This window comes from Lactuca virosa, chromosome 5 (genome assembly GCF_052849685.1).
Source record: "Lactuca virosa cultivar CGN04683 chromosome 5, Lactuca_virosa_CGN04683_v6, whole genome shotgun sequence".
In the NCBI taxonomy this organism is placed as follows: Eukaryota; Viridiplantae; Streptophyta; class Magnoliopsida; order Asterales; family Asteraceae; genus Lactuca; species Lactuca virosa.
The window spans coordinates 308,675,280-308,689,645 of record NC_136430.1 but is presented as its reverse complement, the minus strand read 5'-3'; the positions used below and the strand labels follow the sequence as shown (position 1 = coordinate 308,689,645).

The 14,366-nt window shown below is 41.7% G+C and overlaps 1 protein-coding gene across 1 annotated transcript; it reads left to right on the top strand.

The window, feature by feature from the left end:
• The first annotated feature begins 12,196 nt into the window (after window positions 1-12,196).
• On the top strand, window positions 12,197-13,948 carry LOC145111400 (nifU-like protein 2, chloroplastic). Its single transcript, XM_079047681.1, has 4 exons — window positions 12,197-12,457; window positions 12,548-12,641; window positions 12,963-13,279; window positions 13,526-13,948. The coding sequence occupies exons 1-4, from the start codon at window positions 12,329-12,331 to the stop codon at window positions 13,715-13,717; spliced, it is 732 nt and encodes a 243-aa protein (XP_078903807.1). The 5' UTR covers window positions 12,197-12,328; the 3' UTR covers window positions 13,718-13,948.
• Window positions 13,949-14,366: the final 418 nt, after the last annotated feature.

Below are 14,366 nucleotides of genomic sequence, written 5' to 3'. Positions count from 1 at the left end.
CCTCTTGTTCCAAGCTTGAGCACTTCAAAATCTTCCTTCCACAATTCACCACAAGGATTAATATCACACAAAAAGAGAGGAAAACGGCGATTTAGGGTTTCTGGACTCACAAAGGGCTGTAAGGGGAGGCTAAGGGGGTAAAAGATCCTTTAAATAGGGTGCCAACGCCTGGGGATTAGGGTTTCTCATTCCAGCTCCAACTCGTCAAGTCTGTCCTCCGACTCGCCGAGTCGGTCACTTAAGACCCGCGACCAAAACCTTGCCTACTCGACGAGTCGGGGCATCCAACTCATCGAGTTGACCTTTTTAATGGAAATATAAGACTGAAAGTTTGTACCTGAGAGTCGGGGTGTTACAATTCTCACCCACTTGAACTAGACTTCGTCCTCGAAGTCTGCTGCAGTGAACAACTCCGGATAATGCAACCGCATCTCAGCCTCCGGCTCCCAAGTCCACTCAGATCCCCTCCGGTGCTCCCATTGTACCTTTACCAAAGGTACTTCCTTGTTCCGTAGAACCTTCACTTTCCTTTCCAGAATGGCTACCGGCCTCTCTACATAATTCAAACGCTCATCGACCTGTATATCATCTAATGACACCACCGCCTCCTCATCCGGAATGCACTTCCGTAACTGGGAAACGTAGAAAGTACTGTGGATCTGACTAAGCTCCTTTGGTAACTCGAGTCTATATGCCACCTTGCCAATCCTGGCAATCCGGAACGGTCCAATTTATCGGGGACCCAATTTCCCCCTCTTCCTAAAGCGGATCACACCCTTTCAGGGTGAGACCTTCATAAGTACCATGTCACCGACCTGAAACTCCAACTCAGATCGGCGTCGGTCGGCGTAGCTCTTCTATCGACTATGTGCGGTCTGCAGCCGCTGTCTAATCTGCTGAATCATATCGGTAGTCTACAGGACTACCTCAGTCCGACCCGTCACTCTGTGACCCACCTCACCCCAACAGATTGGGGTGCGGCATCTCCGCCTATACAACAAGTCAGACGGTGGAGCACCAATGCTAGAGTGAAAGTTGTTGTTGTAGGAGAACTCTGCAAGTGGTAGGTAGGAGTCCCAGCTCCCACCAAAGTCAATAATGCAGGCTCTCAACATATCCTCAAGAGTCTGTATCGTCCACTCACTCTGTCCGTCCGTCTGCGGATGATAGGCTATACTGAAATGCAGCCGTGTGCCCAGTTCCTCATGGAACTTCTGCCAAAATCGGGAGGTAAACCGAACATCACCGTCGGAGATGATAGAGACCGGAATCCCATGGCGAGCGACAATCTCGCGTATATACACATCGGCTAGCTTCTCGACCGATGAGCTCTCCCAAATGGGTTGAAAATGAGCACTCTTGGTCAATCAATCCACGATAACCCAAATAGTGTCGAACCCATTCGTCGTTCTCGGCAGCTTGGTGATCAAGTCCATCGTGATCTGTTCCCATTTCCACATGGGAATCTCTAGAGGATGCAGCTTGCCATGCGGCCTCTGGTGCTCGGCCTTCACCATCTTGCAGGTCAAGCACATCTCGACATACCAAGCGATTTCTCGCTTCATACACGGCCGCCAGTAACTCAATCGTAAGTCCCGGTACATCTTCGTGGCCCCCGGGTGAATAGAGAAGCGAGACTTGTGAGCCTCCTCTAAAATAATCTGTCTGACTCCACTAGACATCAGAACCCAGACCCGACCGCAACAGGTCAATAATCCCCGGCTGTCGTGCACAAACCGGGTTTTCTCACCCCTGATCCTCTCAAGTTTCCAGTTCTCCTGACGCATACCCTCAGCCTGGGCTTCCCTGATCAAGCCCACAAGTGGAGAATCCAATGAAATCCTCATGCATGTCACTGGAGTGGAAGATCCAGCTGAATTGCGGCTCAACGCGTCTGCAACCACATTCGCTTTACCTGGGTGGTAAAGGATCTCGCAGTCGTAGTCCTTGACTACATCTAGCCATCTGCGTTGTCTCATGGTCAGGTTCGGCTGATCCATGATGTGTCTCAAGCTCTTATGGTCCGTGTAGATGGTACAGCGGACCCCATAGAGGTAATGTCTCCAAATCTTGAGAGCGAATACCACCGCTTCCAACTCCTGATCATGAGTGGGGTATCTCGTCTCATGCGGCTTCAACTGCCGCGATGCATAGGCTATCACTCGTCCTCTGTGCATGAGGACCGCTCCCAGTCCCGTGATGGATGCATCACAGAACACCACAAAATCCTCAACTCCCTCCGGGAGAGTCAAGAGTGGAGCCTCGCATCGTCGTTGTCGGAGGGTCTCGAACGCCCTCTGCTGCTCAGGGCCCCACCGTAAATCCACCCCCTTCCTCGTTAGACGAGTGAGGGGTACTGCAATCTTGGAGAAATCATATATGAACCTTCGGTAATACCCTGCCAATCCCAAAAAGCTCCTGATTTCCGAGGGAGATTTCGGAACCTCCCACTGCATGACCGCCTCGATTTTGGCCGGATCGACTAAAATCCCGTCCTGGTTAACGAGATGTCCCAGGAACTGGACCTCTCGTAACCAAAACTCGCATTTCGAGAACTTGGCATAAAGCTGTTCTCGCCTCAGAACTCCCAATAACTCCCGCAAATGCTCCTCATGCTGCTCTCGAGTCTTGGAATACACAAAGATATCGTCGATGAATACTACGACCGAGCGATCGAGCATCAGCCTGCAGACCCGATTCATTAGGTCCATAAATATTGATGGTGCGTTGGTGAGCCCAAACGGCATCACCACGAACTCGTAATGTCCATAACGAGTCTGGAACGCGGTCTTCTCCACGTCCTCCTCCCTAACCCTAACCTGATGGTACCCGGACCTCAGGTTTATCTTGGAGAACCAAGATGCTCCCTGCAACTGATCGAAAATATCATCTAGCATCGGGAGTGGATAACGGTTTTTCATCGTTAACTTGTTCAACTCCCGGTAGTCGATGCACATCCGGTGTGAACCATCCTTCTTCCTGACGAAGAGTATCAGCGCTCCACATGGGGAACTGCTCAGACGAATGAACTGCTTTCCCAACAGTTCCTGCAGCTGTGATGACAGCTCCTGCATCTCTGGTGGTGCCAACCGGTACGACGCATTGGAGATAGGGGCCGCACCGGGCACTAGCTCGATCCAAAACCCGACCTGCCTCTCCGGAGGAACTCCGGGTAACTCCTCTGGAAACACGTCAGCAAACTCTCTGACCACTGGAACCTCTGATACTAAAACCTGCTCCCTGCCCCGCGTATCCACCACATACGCTAGATAACCCGCACACCCGTGCTGAATGTACTGCCGAGCCCTAGCAGCCGAACAAAACCCTGATCCCAATCTAGTGTCCTCGTCGTAAACAATCAGTTATCCCCCACTTGGGGTTCGAACAATCACTCGCTGGCCCTCGCAATCGATCATAGCCCCAAAGCGACTAAGCCAGTCCATACCCACAATCACACATACATCCCCCATGGGAATCGGAATCAGGTCTATCGGAAAAGATACTCCGAAAATCTCCAATACGCAACCCCGATAGACCGAAGAAGCAGAAACCCCGTGTTCGTTGGCGATGGAGACTCGCAACGGACACTCTAACTCTCCCACTGGCAACCCGAACTCCCTACTGAAAGACTGAGAAACAAATGACCGACTCGCCCCTGAGTCAAATAATACCAAAGTAGGTAAGGAGTTCACTAAAAACGTACCTAATCACAGGTACGAACATATAAGCAGTAAACAGATATAATCAGTAATATAAGGGATAGAAACATACCAGCAACCACATCCGGTGCTGCTCTGGCCTCCTCGGCTGTATGCTGGAAGGCGCGTCTTTAGGCCCTCGGGGGCGCTGCTTGACCCTGACTCCCGTCAGTGATCCTCAGTGTATCCGGCGCAGGAGCCTGCGCTGGCTTGGCGGCTAATAAGAGACATTAGGCCTTCATATGGCCCATCTGCTCACAATGATAACATAATCTGACCCCAAGAGCTGGAGTCTGCTTCCTACAATCCCTATCAATGTGGCTCTACTTGCCATATCTGTGGCACCCACTCCCCGATCGGTAAACCCCCGAGTGAGCCTTCCCGCACTTCCCACAAGTGCGGCCCGACTGTCCTCCAGTCCTAGTATCGGCGGTCTTAGACCGCTTTGGCGCCGGCTGTGACTGTGTCGGGGACTGCCGCTGCTCCCTCAACTGCACCTCAATCTCCAACTCACGCCGCCTAGCGGCCTCCTGTAGATCTAGAAGCTTACTACAAGGTTGGATCGCCACAAACTGTCGTATATCCGTCTTGAGCATGCTCAGATAACGTGTCATCTGAGCCTGCTCAGAAGCAAACTCCAGGCAGAACATCGCCCTCTCAGTAAACATGCGGGTGATCTCCGCCACTGTCTCGCCATCCTGTCTCAAGTTCAAAAACTCCTGTGCCAGCCGCTCCCGCTCCACCCGTGGGATGTAGCGAGCGCGAAACATATCTCTGAACTGCTCCCAAGTAACAGCAGATCTCTGATCATACGAATAAGACCCAGTCATCAGTCTCCACCAGTCCTTTGCCCCGTACCTCAGCAGGTTCAGGGCACATCTAACCTTTTGGTCAGTAGGACATGAGCACGTGAAGAAACAACCCTCCACGTCAGACAACCACCTCATGGCTCTGATCGGATCCTGAGTACCATCAAATGTCGGGGGCTTCGTGTTATCGAAGTCCCGGTACTGAAAAGCTCGACCATCCTCTCCCCCTGCCGTTGTTACAACTGTTGTAGCTGTTGCGGCAGCCGTTTCAGCAAGGGCTGCATACCTGTCATCAAAGTACTCCATCATAACGGTCTTAATAGACCCAAACATCTCCGGAATCTGACCCGGACAATCCCGACCACCTCCTCGCGGATGATCTCCCTGACACGATCCTCTGTCAACGCTGGACCACCCTGGCCGATAACCTCGGGCTCTGTCGGAGCGCCCTGATCGCCCTGCCCTGATCCCAATCCGGATCCAGTCACGAAACGCCTCGTAACCACCATACTGAAAATATACCAGGAAGATATCAGATAATCCGCATAAATAACAGGGAACCAACTCCCAACTAAACCCTAGGGATTGTGACTTCCTGGCTACGCATATGGGTCATGTGCTTTCAGTAGTATGGGCCCATACTACCTTCCACACCTACCCATTTTTGTCTCAAGTATCAACACAACACCCTAACAATATACATATGCATGGTGATCGCTCAATCCTCTCTCCTAGAGGGAGGCTAACTATCTCATAACTGGTCTATTGACCTCGCACTACTCAACCATCCATGAAACTTCCACCAACCCTGCAGCACTAGTCTATGCTAGTCATACATAACGCCAGACCCTATAGACTTTCGAATACCTGATCCTACCCTAAGCCCTTCATCAAACAAGAACAGGAAATAAGGCCAAACCAAACATTCTCAGGCTATAAGATCTTAATTATGTACGGTCGTGATGCATACACTAAGTAACTACAGTAATGATGTCAATTTCATATAATGAAAACCCTAGGCTATCAGGCATCATACAATCAAGCAATTCTATCATGCAATTCCTAAAGATCCCTAGCCTAGTATTAGCATGTTGTTCTAACATATCATATAATCAAATAACTGCATGATATTTTGGGGTTTACTTACTGGCTCCGACTGATCGTACACTTGCATCCTCCTTTTCTTATTTTGAAAACCATTTAAAATCATTTTGAAAATATTTTTCCTTAGTTTGAGACTGGATTCACACGAGTGTTCCTCCAATTCACTCAAACCAAGGCTCTGATACCAACTTGTAACATCCATAAAAATCAAGCCAAATTTAAACTTTTTAAAACATTTAGAAACCAATAGTTATTACAAATTTGTTTTCAAAATAGTTCCATACCAGGGTATCCCAGAAACATAGTCATAAAGTGTGAGGAGTTGTACGATCACGCCTTTTCCTTCCCGCGATCATCTGAGGTACCTAAAACCAAAACTGAAACTGTAACCCCAAAGCTTAGTGATTTCCCCCAAAATACCCATACACACAACAATACACATATAATCACAAACAGCATACTATGGGTCCTGTCACCCATCGGGTTGGAATACCCCAGGCCCTCAACCATCCAGTTGGAATGCCAACATACTATGGGTCCAATCATCCTCGGGATGGAATACCCCAGGCCCACAACCAACAGTTTGGAATGCCCACATACTACGAGTCCAATCATCCTCGGGATGAAATACTCACGGCCCACAACCATCGGGTTGGAATGCCCAGGTCTATTGGCTTTCGCACAAAGCAGATAAGCCTCAACCACTAATCAAACATGTGCACATATACCAGCTAATCACATAACAATCTATAGACAGACAAACCGATCTAACAGATCATAACATCATAGTAACATCCTATCTACCAGGATACTGATCTAACAGATCATAGCAACATATAACATCCTATCTACCAGGATACTGATCTAAAAGATCATACAATACTCAAGCATATAACATATCAGGATAACCATCCAAAAAGGGCCGGCCTTGGTGCCTTAGACCCTTGGGTATAGTGAGGAAAACTCACATCACAACTGTCAAACTGAAGTGATAAGCTCAAAGTCTCAAATCACCGCCACGTACTCCATCGCCTATATTTACCACAGGACCATATCCATAAATTTCCAATTTACCAAAATACCCCAGTAGTCAACTGGTCAACCCTTGGTCAAAGTCGAAGTCAATGGTCAAGTTCAACAGTCCGTGTTGACCCGACTCGTCGAGTGCAATTCACTGGCTCGCCGAGTCCTTTCAGAACTCGAGAAGTCGTGAAATCCCCAGCTGGCTCGTCGAGTTTTTCTGCAACTCGCCGAGTTCATGCATGCCCAAAAGTCGGGAAAACCCTAGCTGACTCGCCGAGTCAGCCTATTGACTCGTCGAGTCAGCCTACTGACTCGCCGAGTCAGCTTATTGACTCGCCGATCCCATGCAGAAATCCTTGCACGGCAATCTTCATCGGACTCGCCGAGTTGACCATGCAACTCTTCGAGTCCCTTCAGTCCTTTCTCCATTTAGATGCTTTTTAAGCCATTCCAAGGCTCCAGAATGTAGATCTAAGCTCCTAAGGCATACTTCTTACGTAAAGTTGCAAACTTTACGTACATGCAAGGTGATAATGACCCAAATCAAGCTAAAGAAGAGATTATAGGCAAGGGAAACGCACTATCATGCTAAAGGCTGAAACTTTATGATCTTATAGACCCATATAAGCCTAGATCTGAAGTTGCAACTTCAAATCATGGCTAATACCCAAAATAACATATGGCCTAATTTCATACATGCATAAATCTAGGTAGAAGAAGGTCAAGGTAACAATTTGTTACCTCAAAAACGGTGCTAAGATGAAGAAGAACTCGGATCTACATCCTTCCTCTTGTTCCAAGCTTGAGCACTTCAAGATCTTCCTTCCACAATTCACCACAAGGCTTAATATCACACAAAAAGAGAGGAAAACGGCGATTTAGGGTTTCTGGACTCACAAAGGGCTATAAGGGGAGGCTAAGGGGGGCAAAAGATCCGTTAAATAGGGTGCAAAAGCCCAAGGATTAGGGTTTCTCGTTCCAGCTCCAACTCGCCGAGTCTGTCCTCCGACTCGCCGAGTCGGTCACTTAAGACCCGCGACCAAAACCTTCCTACTCGACGAGTCGGGGCATCCAACTCGTCGAGTCAACCTTTTTAATGGAAATATAATACTGAAAGTTTGTACCTGAGAGTCGGGGTGTTACAAGGGTTAAGCCCAATTGTATGATTGTTATGTGGTACTTTGGGGAACTCACTAAGATTTATGCTTACAGTTTATGTTTGTGGTTTCAGGTACTTCCTGTTCAAAAGGGAAGGGTCTGGCATGATGGCACAACATCCTCCCCTCATGATTTCTGCACTTTTGGGATATTATTACTCTGATGATTTTGATATTGTACATTATGGATGTTTTGAAATAGTTTGATGTTGGAAACTATTGATTTTTTAAAATTAAAATTTTTTATCACTGTTTCTGGGCTGTTACAGTTTAACGGTTTGACCGTGGGTTCAACCGGTTTTCTAGAATTATCAATTTTTTCTTCTTATTTTCATGTAGACACACAAGTCCAGTCAATAAAATAACACAGAAAAATAAATTCAAACATTAAAAATACATATAAAAACAAGTTGCAGATCACACCAAATACGTTAAAAAATACATAACCATACGTTTTACATCAATCCACATACACCAAAAAGAAAAAATAAAGTATAATACTGAAACAAAATATAGTTTTAGATGAATACACACATGAAAAAGTTTCATGACATTTACCATTTGTTTTTATTCAATTTAAGAGAAATCTAAATAGATGTGAAACGGTTATCAAAGTTAGTTATGCAAAATGATTTATTTCCATGAGTTTTTATTCAATCTAACTGGTTTAATTGCTTTTTTTGAAAATACAACTCCTTTCTCCGGTTCCTGATCCAACCGGTTCAACCGACCGGCTTGAACCGGTTTTTAAGCATTGATTTTTTCTTGCAATTCCTCTAACATATTGGTAGGCATATTTTAAAACGTAATGTCTATCGGTGTAATGCTTATCCAATGTTGCGTGTAAAGTAGAGCTTAGACTATCTTAGTAGTTAGGGTAGTTCTAAAGGGACCAATCACCCTACCTCCTCCACTAAAAGCGCATTTTGATGCAAAAGTATAGATTGGAATTCCCAAGACATGTCTAGCAACTTGAGACGTGTCACGTGGAAGGCGCTCAACGCCGTTGTAACACTGGAACACCGCCCCAACTATGCCGTTAAGCCATGCTATGTGATCTCCGATTGTGACGATAACGAGAGGCAACACCTATTTTTTCGAATTTAACGTTCATATGGCCGGTTGGAATGGTCAAAAAGCAATAAAAAATTACTTATTTACTTTTTCCATATAAATACACACATATTTACCCAATTTTTTTTCTCTCTTTCTCTCATTTTATTCAACTAACTATATTCACAAAAATCAGCCACCTTTTCATTCAATCAAATATGGAGCAAAACCCGAACACCCCTCCTCCAAAAACAAACACATTTGCTCCAATGAGGTTCGCACATTACGGGAGTTATATGAATCTACTCAACACAAACTCACCACAAATACCGTTTCAAGCAAACTTTTTTAATCCAAACTCACCCCAATGCAGTTTCCTACATCCCCTTACATGCAACAAAACCCAAATCTTCAACAAAACCTTTTCAGTACTTTCGCTTCCATGCTACAAGCAACCACACAACCAACGCAAGAAATTGTTCCTGAAACGCAAACGAGAGGCAGTCGGAAAGGGAGAGGCAAAAGGGAAAAGTAAAAGGAAGGCGCAGTCGCGGAAAATAAAGAAGAACCTCCATTATGGTGGACACTGGAGGAGGAGGAGTACGTATTGGCAGTGGTGTGGTGTGAGACTTCAAAGAATCCAACCGTAGGAAATGGTATGCGAAGAGTAGGGTTTTGGGAAGTCGTGCTCAGAAAATTCCACACGATTATGAAGAAACAGTCATATCACAATATCGATATGCTTAGTAGCAAGTTGACTCCGATCAATCGTCGGTGCACCAAGTTTAACGGGATTTTCATGAGACTAGAATCACAAAAGCAAAGTGGTAAGAATGATTTTGATGTGTACAAAGCTGCGAGGGAACAATATCAAGATGAAATGGGGCACACTTTCGAGTTTGAAAAAATATGAGAGATTGCCAGACAAGATCCAAAATGGATTAAGTCGCTAACATCGTCGGGGGCACAATCAAATAGGTCTTGCAATTCTAGTTCGTTTGACGTTTCCGACGCACGAACAAACATCGACCTCAATGCCGACACAAATGACATCCCCGACGACATCGAAGAGATCTCCCCCCCCCCTATGCCAACCGATCGGGCGCGACAAACAAATCGTGCTCAACGTCACGCAGACGAAGTCGAGAGAAGAGCACAAGAGTTGGCGGAAATGAAAGCAAAGTTCGACCAACACAATCTAATCACACAAAAAATGTTGATGTGCAACGTGAGCACTTGGAGTTTCTTCGTAAGCAAACAGAGGATTAGCGAAGAAAATATGAGACCACGACAAGTGCAGGTGCTCCGAAAGATGAAGGAGATGATCGAAAAGAAATATTTGAATGACTAGCGTATCGTTTTTATGTTTTTAGGACTATGATTTTTTTGCGTTCAATGTTTTTTTGTAATGTTATTTTTAGTTTTTAAATGTTATGGTTAATTTAAAATTTAATTAAATTGCATGTTTCGTTTTTTAAATAATATAATGTGAATAAAAAAATAAAAAATAAATAAATCTAAATTAAATAAATTGAAAAAATAAAAAAAATCGAAAAAAAGAAGAAATGATGACGTGGAAAAATGAGGGGATTATTGTATGTTGTTCATTTCCTTCGTTAAATGTGAATATTATTAACACATATTAGGTATAAAGTTATTTTTTTTTAATAGGATTAACATATAAGCTAACCTAAATTCAAAAACGGGTTTCACGTTATATAATGGCTAATTGGAAACCATATAATTTGAAAATGAACAAAAATTAAAAAATAAAAAAAATGAACTCGAAAACATTGACACATATGTTTTAGTTATAGGAATTCCGATTAACATTTGTCATTCGGAACAAAATATTAAAAATTTTCTAAAACTAAAAAAAATTGAACATCAAGCCGTTGACAATCGTTTCGAATTCTGGTTAGCCTATATAATAACCTTATTAAAATAAACAATTTTATACCTAATACGTGTTAATCATATTCACATTTAACACACTTTTTTATAATTTTCATACAAAAAATATTTATAAAAAGTTTACAAAAATATAAAAAAAAAAACAAAACATCAAAAAAAAAACATTAAAAAATATATTCATAAAAAAAACTAGAAAATTTATTCAAAAAAAATGTCAAAAAATATAAACTAATAAAATATAAAAACATTAAAAATATATTCTAATAAAATTTCAAATAAAAATATAAATCATAAAAAATACAAATAAATAAAATAAAATATAATCATCAAAATATTAAAAAATTAAAACATATATATATATATATATATATATATATATATATATATATATATATATATATATATATATAACAAAAACATAAAAATAAATGTAAAATAGTCTTTTTAAATGGACTGACGATATGCAATGCAATTTCTTCATAGCACAGGAATGCATCTCGTTAAATTTTTAAAAGTTAGACTGAACAAACAAAGTATAGGAACCAACACTTTACTCTTATACCTTTTGATATCGGCAGATTTCCAAATGTAACCGGTCAAAAAAAATTAAAGAAAAATTTCAGCTACATGTCATTTATTGTTGCCTTACGTGGATTTATCCATCGTTAATGATTCATCAACATCATCTTTTATATGTAGTCGTATACTAACTATACACCTCAAATGAATAAACAATAATTTAAGATGTACCTTACAGGCATTGGTATTCCATCGTAGTTTTCCAAAACTCATTGAGACATACTGTATAGAAACGAAGACCAGCTAAGGCTCCTTTTTCTCCTTCATTGTCCATCTAAAGCTTCAAACAATTCCGGAAAGTGTATGAAATGAACTAGGAATATGTACAATGCAAAGTTGGTTGTTATTTCTGCGGAAAATGAGACGAACAGTAAAACACTAAGTATAACGCAACATCAACGGGTCTTCTCTACGGAGCATCAAAGATCTCATCGTTATCTTAAATACTCACCGGATATCTTAAATTCCCGTTTCGATCTCTTTTTTCTCTTTACGGAAATTTTCATCTTGTTATTGAGTTCTCTCTAGTTATCTCTCTTTCTGTTGTTTGAGAGGTCACCAGCGCAATAACTCTCACAAATATCATCTGGAACTTTAAACTTTCGTCAGAAGAACATATTAGAATCTTCTTCAATCGAAGAAATAACCGGAACTCCAACGGGAAAGCATCTCGCATAAAGGCCACACAATATGAGTGTAATATATAGGTGTTAACTTTTAAAAAAACTCGAGTTAAAAATAAATTTTCATCTGTAATACAGATTTAGAGCTATTTTAATAGTTTTTAATTTAGTTTTTTTTTTTTTTTTTTTAATTTTTATATATTTCAGATCGTTGTACAAAATCATGGTGTTCCAAGAATAACGCGTCTCAACTCTCAACCTCGGGACAAACGGCTCTAACACAAATTCCTTCGTGCGTACAACAAGTATTTTCCGGCGAGGAAACCGACGGATTTTCGTTGTGCTAAATTCGTCGAAGAATCGTGAAGATGCAAACTGCTGCTGTGATTTTGAGTCCATCATCTTATTCCTCCGTCACTAGACCGCAACAAACCCCAGATTCCTCATCATCTTTCCCATCTTCAACTTCATATTCCACGATCAATCCATTCCCTAAGGTTTCGTAATCCATCGACCTGTATGTTTGTATTTGTGGTTGTGTTTTTATCTTTTTATTATCGTAATAACTTACTGGATTCTTCATCTAGATATCTTCTGGTTTCTTGGGCACTCGAATCTCTCTTGCTTGGGGCGGTTCATTCTCATCTAAAATTCGAGTTTCACAGGGGTCACGCCGGAAAGGTAACTCGTTTTACGTGTTCTAGTTTGCAACCTGATCTCATCCGCTTAAAAACTAGTGGTTGAACTTTATGCTATTAGAATTCAGATATAAGGAATTTCAGTTTCCAAATTTACTGAGCTCATGTATTTCATGCCTACAATATAGATTGAACAATCCCTTATAGGCTTTTAGCCAATATAACTTCGCAAAGATTCCCTATTGCTACTCCCATCCAGGCTCCATTGTTTGATAAACAACAAAGCCTTGTGTTAGTGTGTACTGTGTAGTGATTAAACCATTATACATATTTTGACCAATTTGAAAAAAACCATTTTTCACAGTTATAATAAAGGCTGTTGCAAGTACTCCAGAATCGGTTGTGGAATTGGCTCTTACTGCAGAAAACATTGAGAGTGTTCTAGATGAAATTCGGCCTTATCTGATTGCAGATGGTGGAAATGTGGCGTTACATGAAATTGATGGAAAAATTGTACGCCTAAAGCTACAAGGAGCTTGTGGTTCATGTCCAAGCTCTGTAACCACAATGAAATTGGGCATTGAAAGACGTTTGATGGAGAAGATTCCTGAAATTGTTGCTGTTGAACCCATACCAGATGAAGAAACTGGCCTTGACCTTAATGAAGAAAATATAGAGAAGGTACGTTTTCAAAATAGAAAGAAATTAAAAAGTAGGATTCAATGCACCGGTTAAATGCAAAAAATAGCAACATACTTTCATTTATTTATGTATTATAGCATCCTATTTTCAATTATTTTTATTACAAGCATTTATTTATGTAAGGCGAAGAAATGAAAGTAGAATGCTATAATAATAATAAACAAATTATTGAAAGTAGAGTGTTATTTCTTGCATTTAACTCTACTATAATAATAATAATTGTAGGTTCTGGAAGAAATACGACCATATCTTGTTGGGGCAGCAGGTGGATCAGTGGAGTTTGTGTCAATAGAAGAGCCGATAGTAAAAGTACGGTTAACGGGGCCCGCAGCAAGTGTGATGACTGTCAGAGTAGCTGTCACCCAGAAATTACGCGAAAAGATCCCTGCCATTGCAGCTGTTCAACTCTTACAATAATAAATTCCACTCAAACCTATTTGTACATGTTAAATACGAAAAACGATTATAATTGGGTAATTCTATATGTACCCCAAATTGCTTCGTGTATCCTCTTATGAGTGAAATAGTGTGTGTATCCTTCATGATTTGAAAATTTATGTGATTGAGGGGTACGTATAGCAGCATCCTTATAATTCTGTAAATTAAAAGAGTGAATTACAATTTTGCCCCTATGCTACGGTTATTGTTTATGTGGTGTTATTTTGTTTTTTATTGTTTATTGTTGAACGAGAATGAAAAATGTAGAGTTATTGTTTTTATTTGATATTAATACAAAAAGGGCAATGTGAAAAGTTTGGGGTTGTCAACACTTATGGCATAAGTATTCATCAATGTGAAGCATAAATTACAAATTTGTTTTTTTGCTTTGTAAAAATTCAAAGATAAAGATCACAATTTCAGTCAGAATTTTTAGATTATCCCCATATCGTCCATAGGTTTGCATTTTGTTACAGATCTGGTCCCTAATCCATATAAAATGATTTCAAAATTTAGACCATACTTACAATGTGGAGTAAAAAACAAGGAACATCTTTGAAAGAAAATGCTTTCAAAATTTAGACCAAACTTACAATGTGGAGTAAAAAACAAGGAACATCTTTGAAAG

Bases quoted from the DNA above. Each gene is read 5' to 3' on its own strand.
- LOC145111400 (XM_079047681.1), top strand. From the start codon at position 12,329: ATGCAAACTGCTGCTGTGATTTTGAGTCCATCATCTTATTCCTCCGTC. The intron at 12,458-12,547 runs GTTTCGTAATCC...TTCTTCATCTAG, and splicing joins CGATCAATCCATTCCCTAAG to ATATCTTCTGGTTTCTTGGG. The intron at 12,642-12,962 runs GTAACTCGTTTT...CATTTTTCACAG, and splicing joins ACAGGGGTCACGCCGGAAAG to TTATAATAAAGGCTGTTGCA.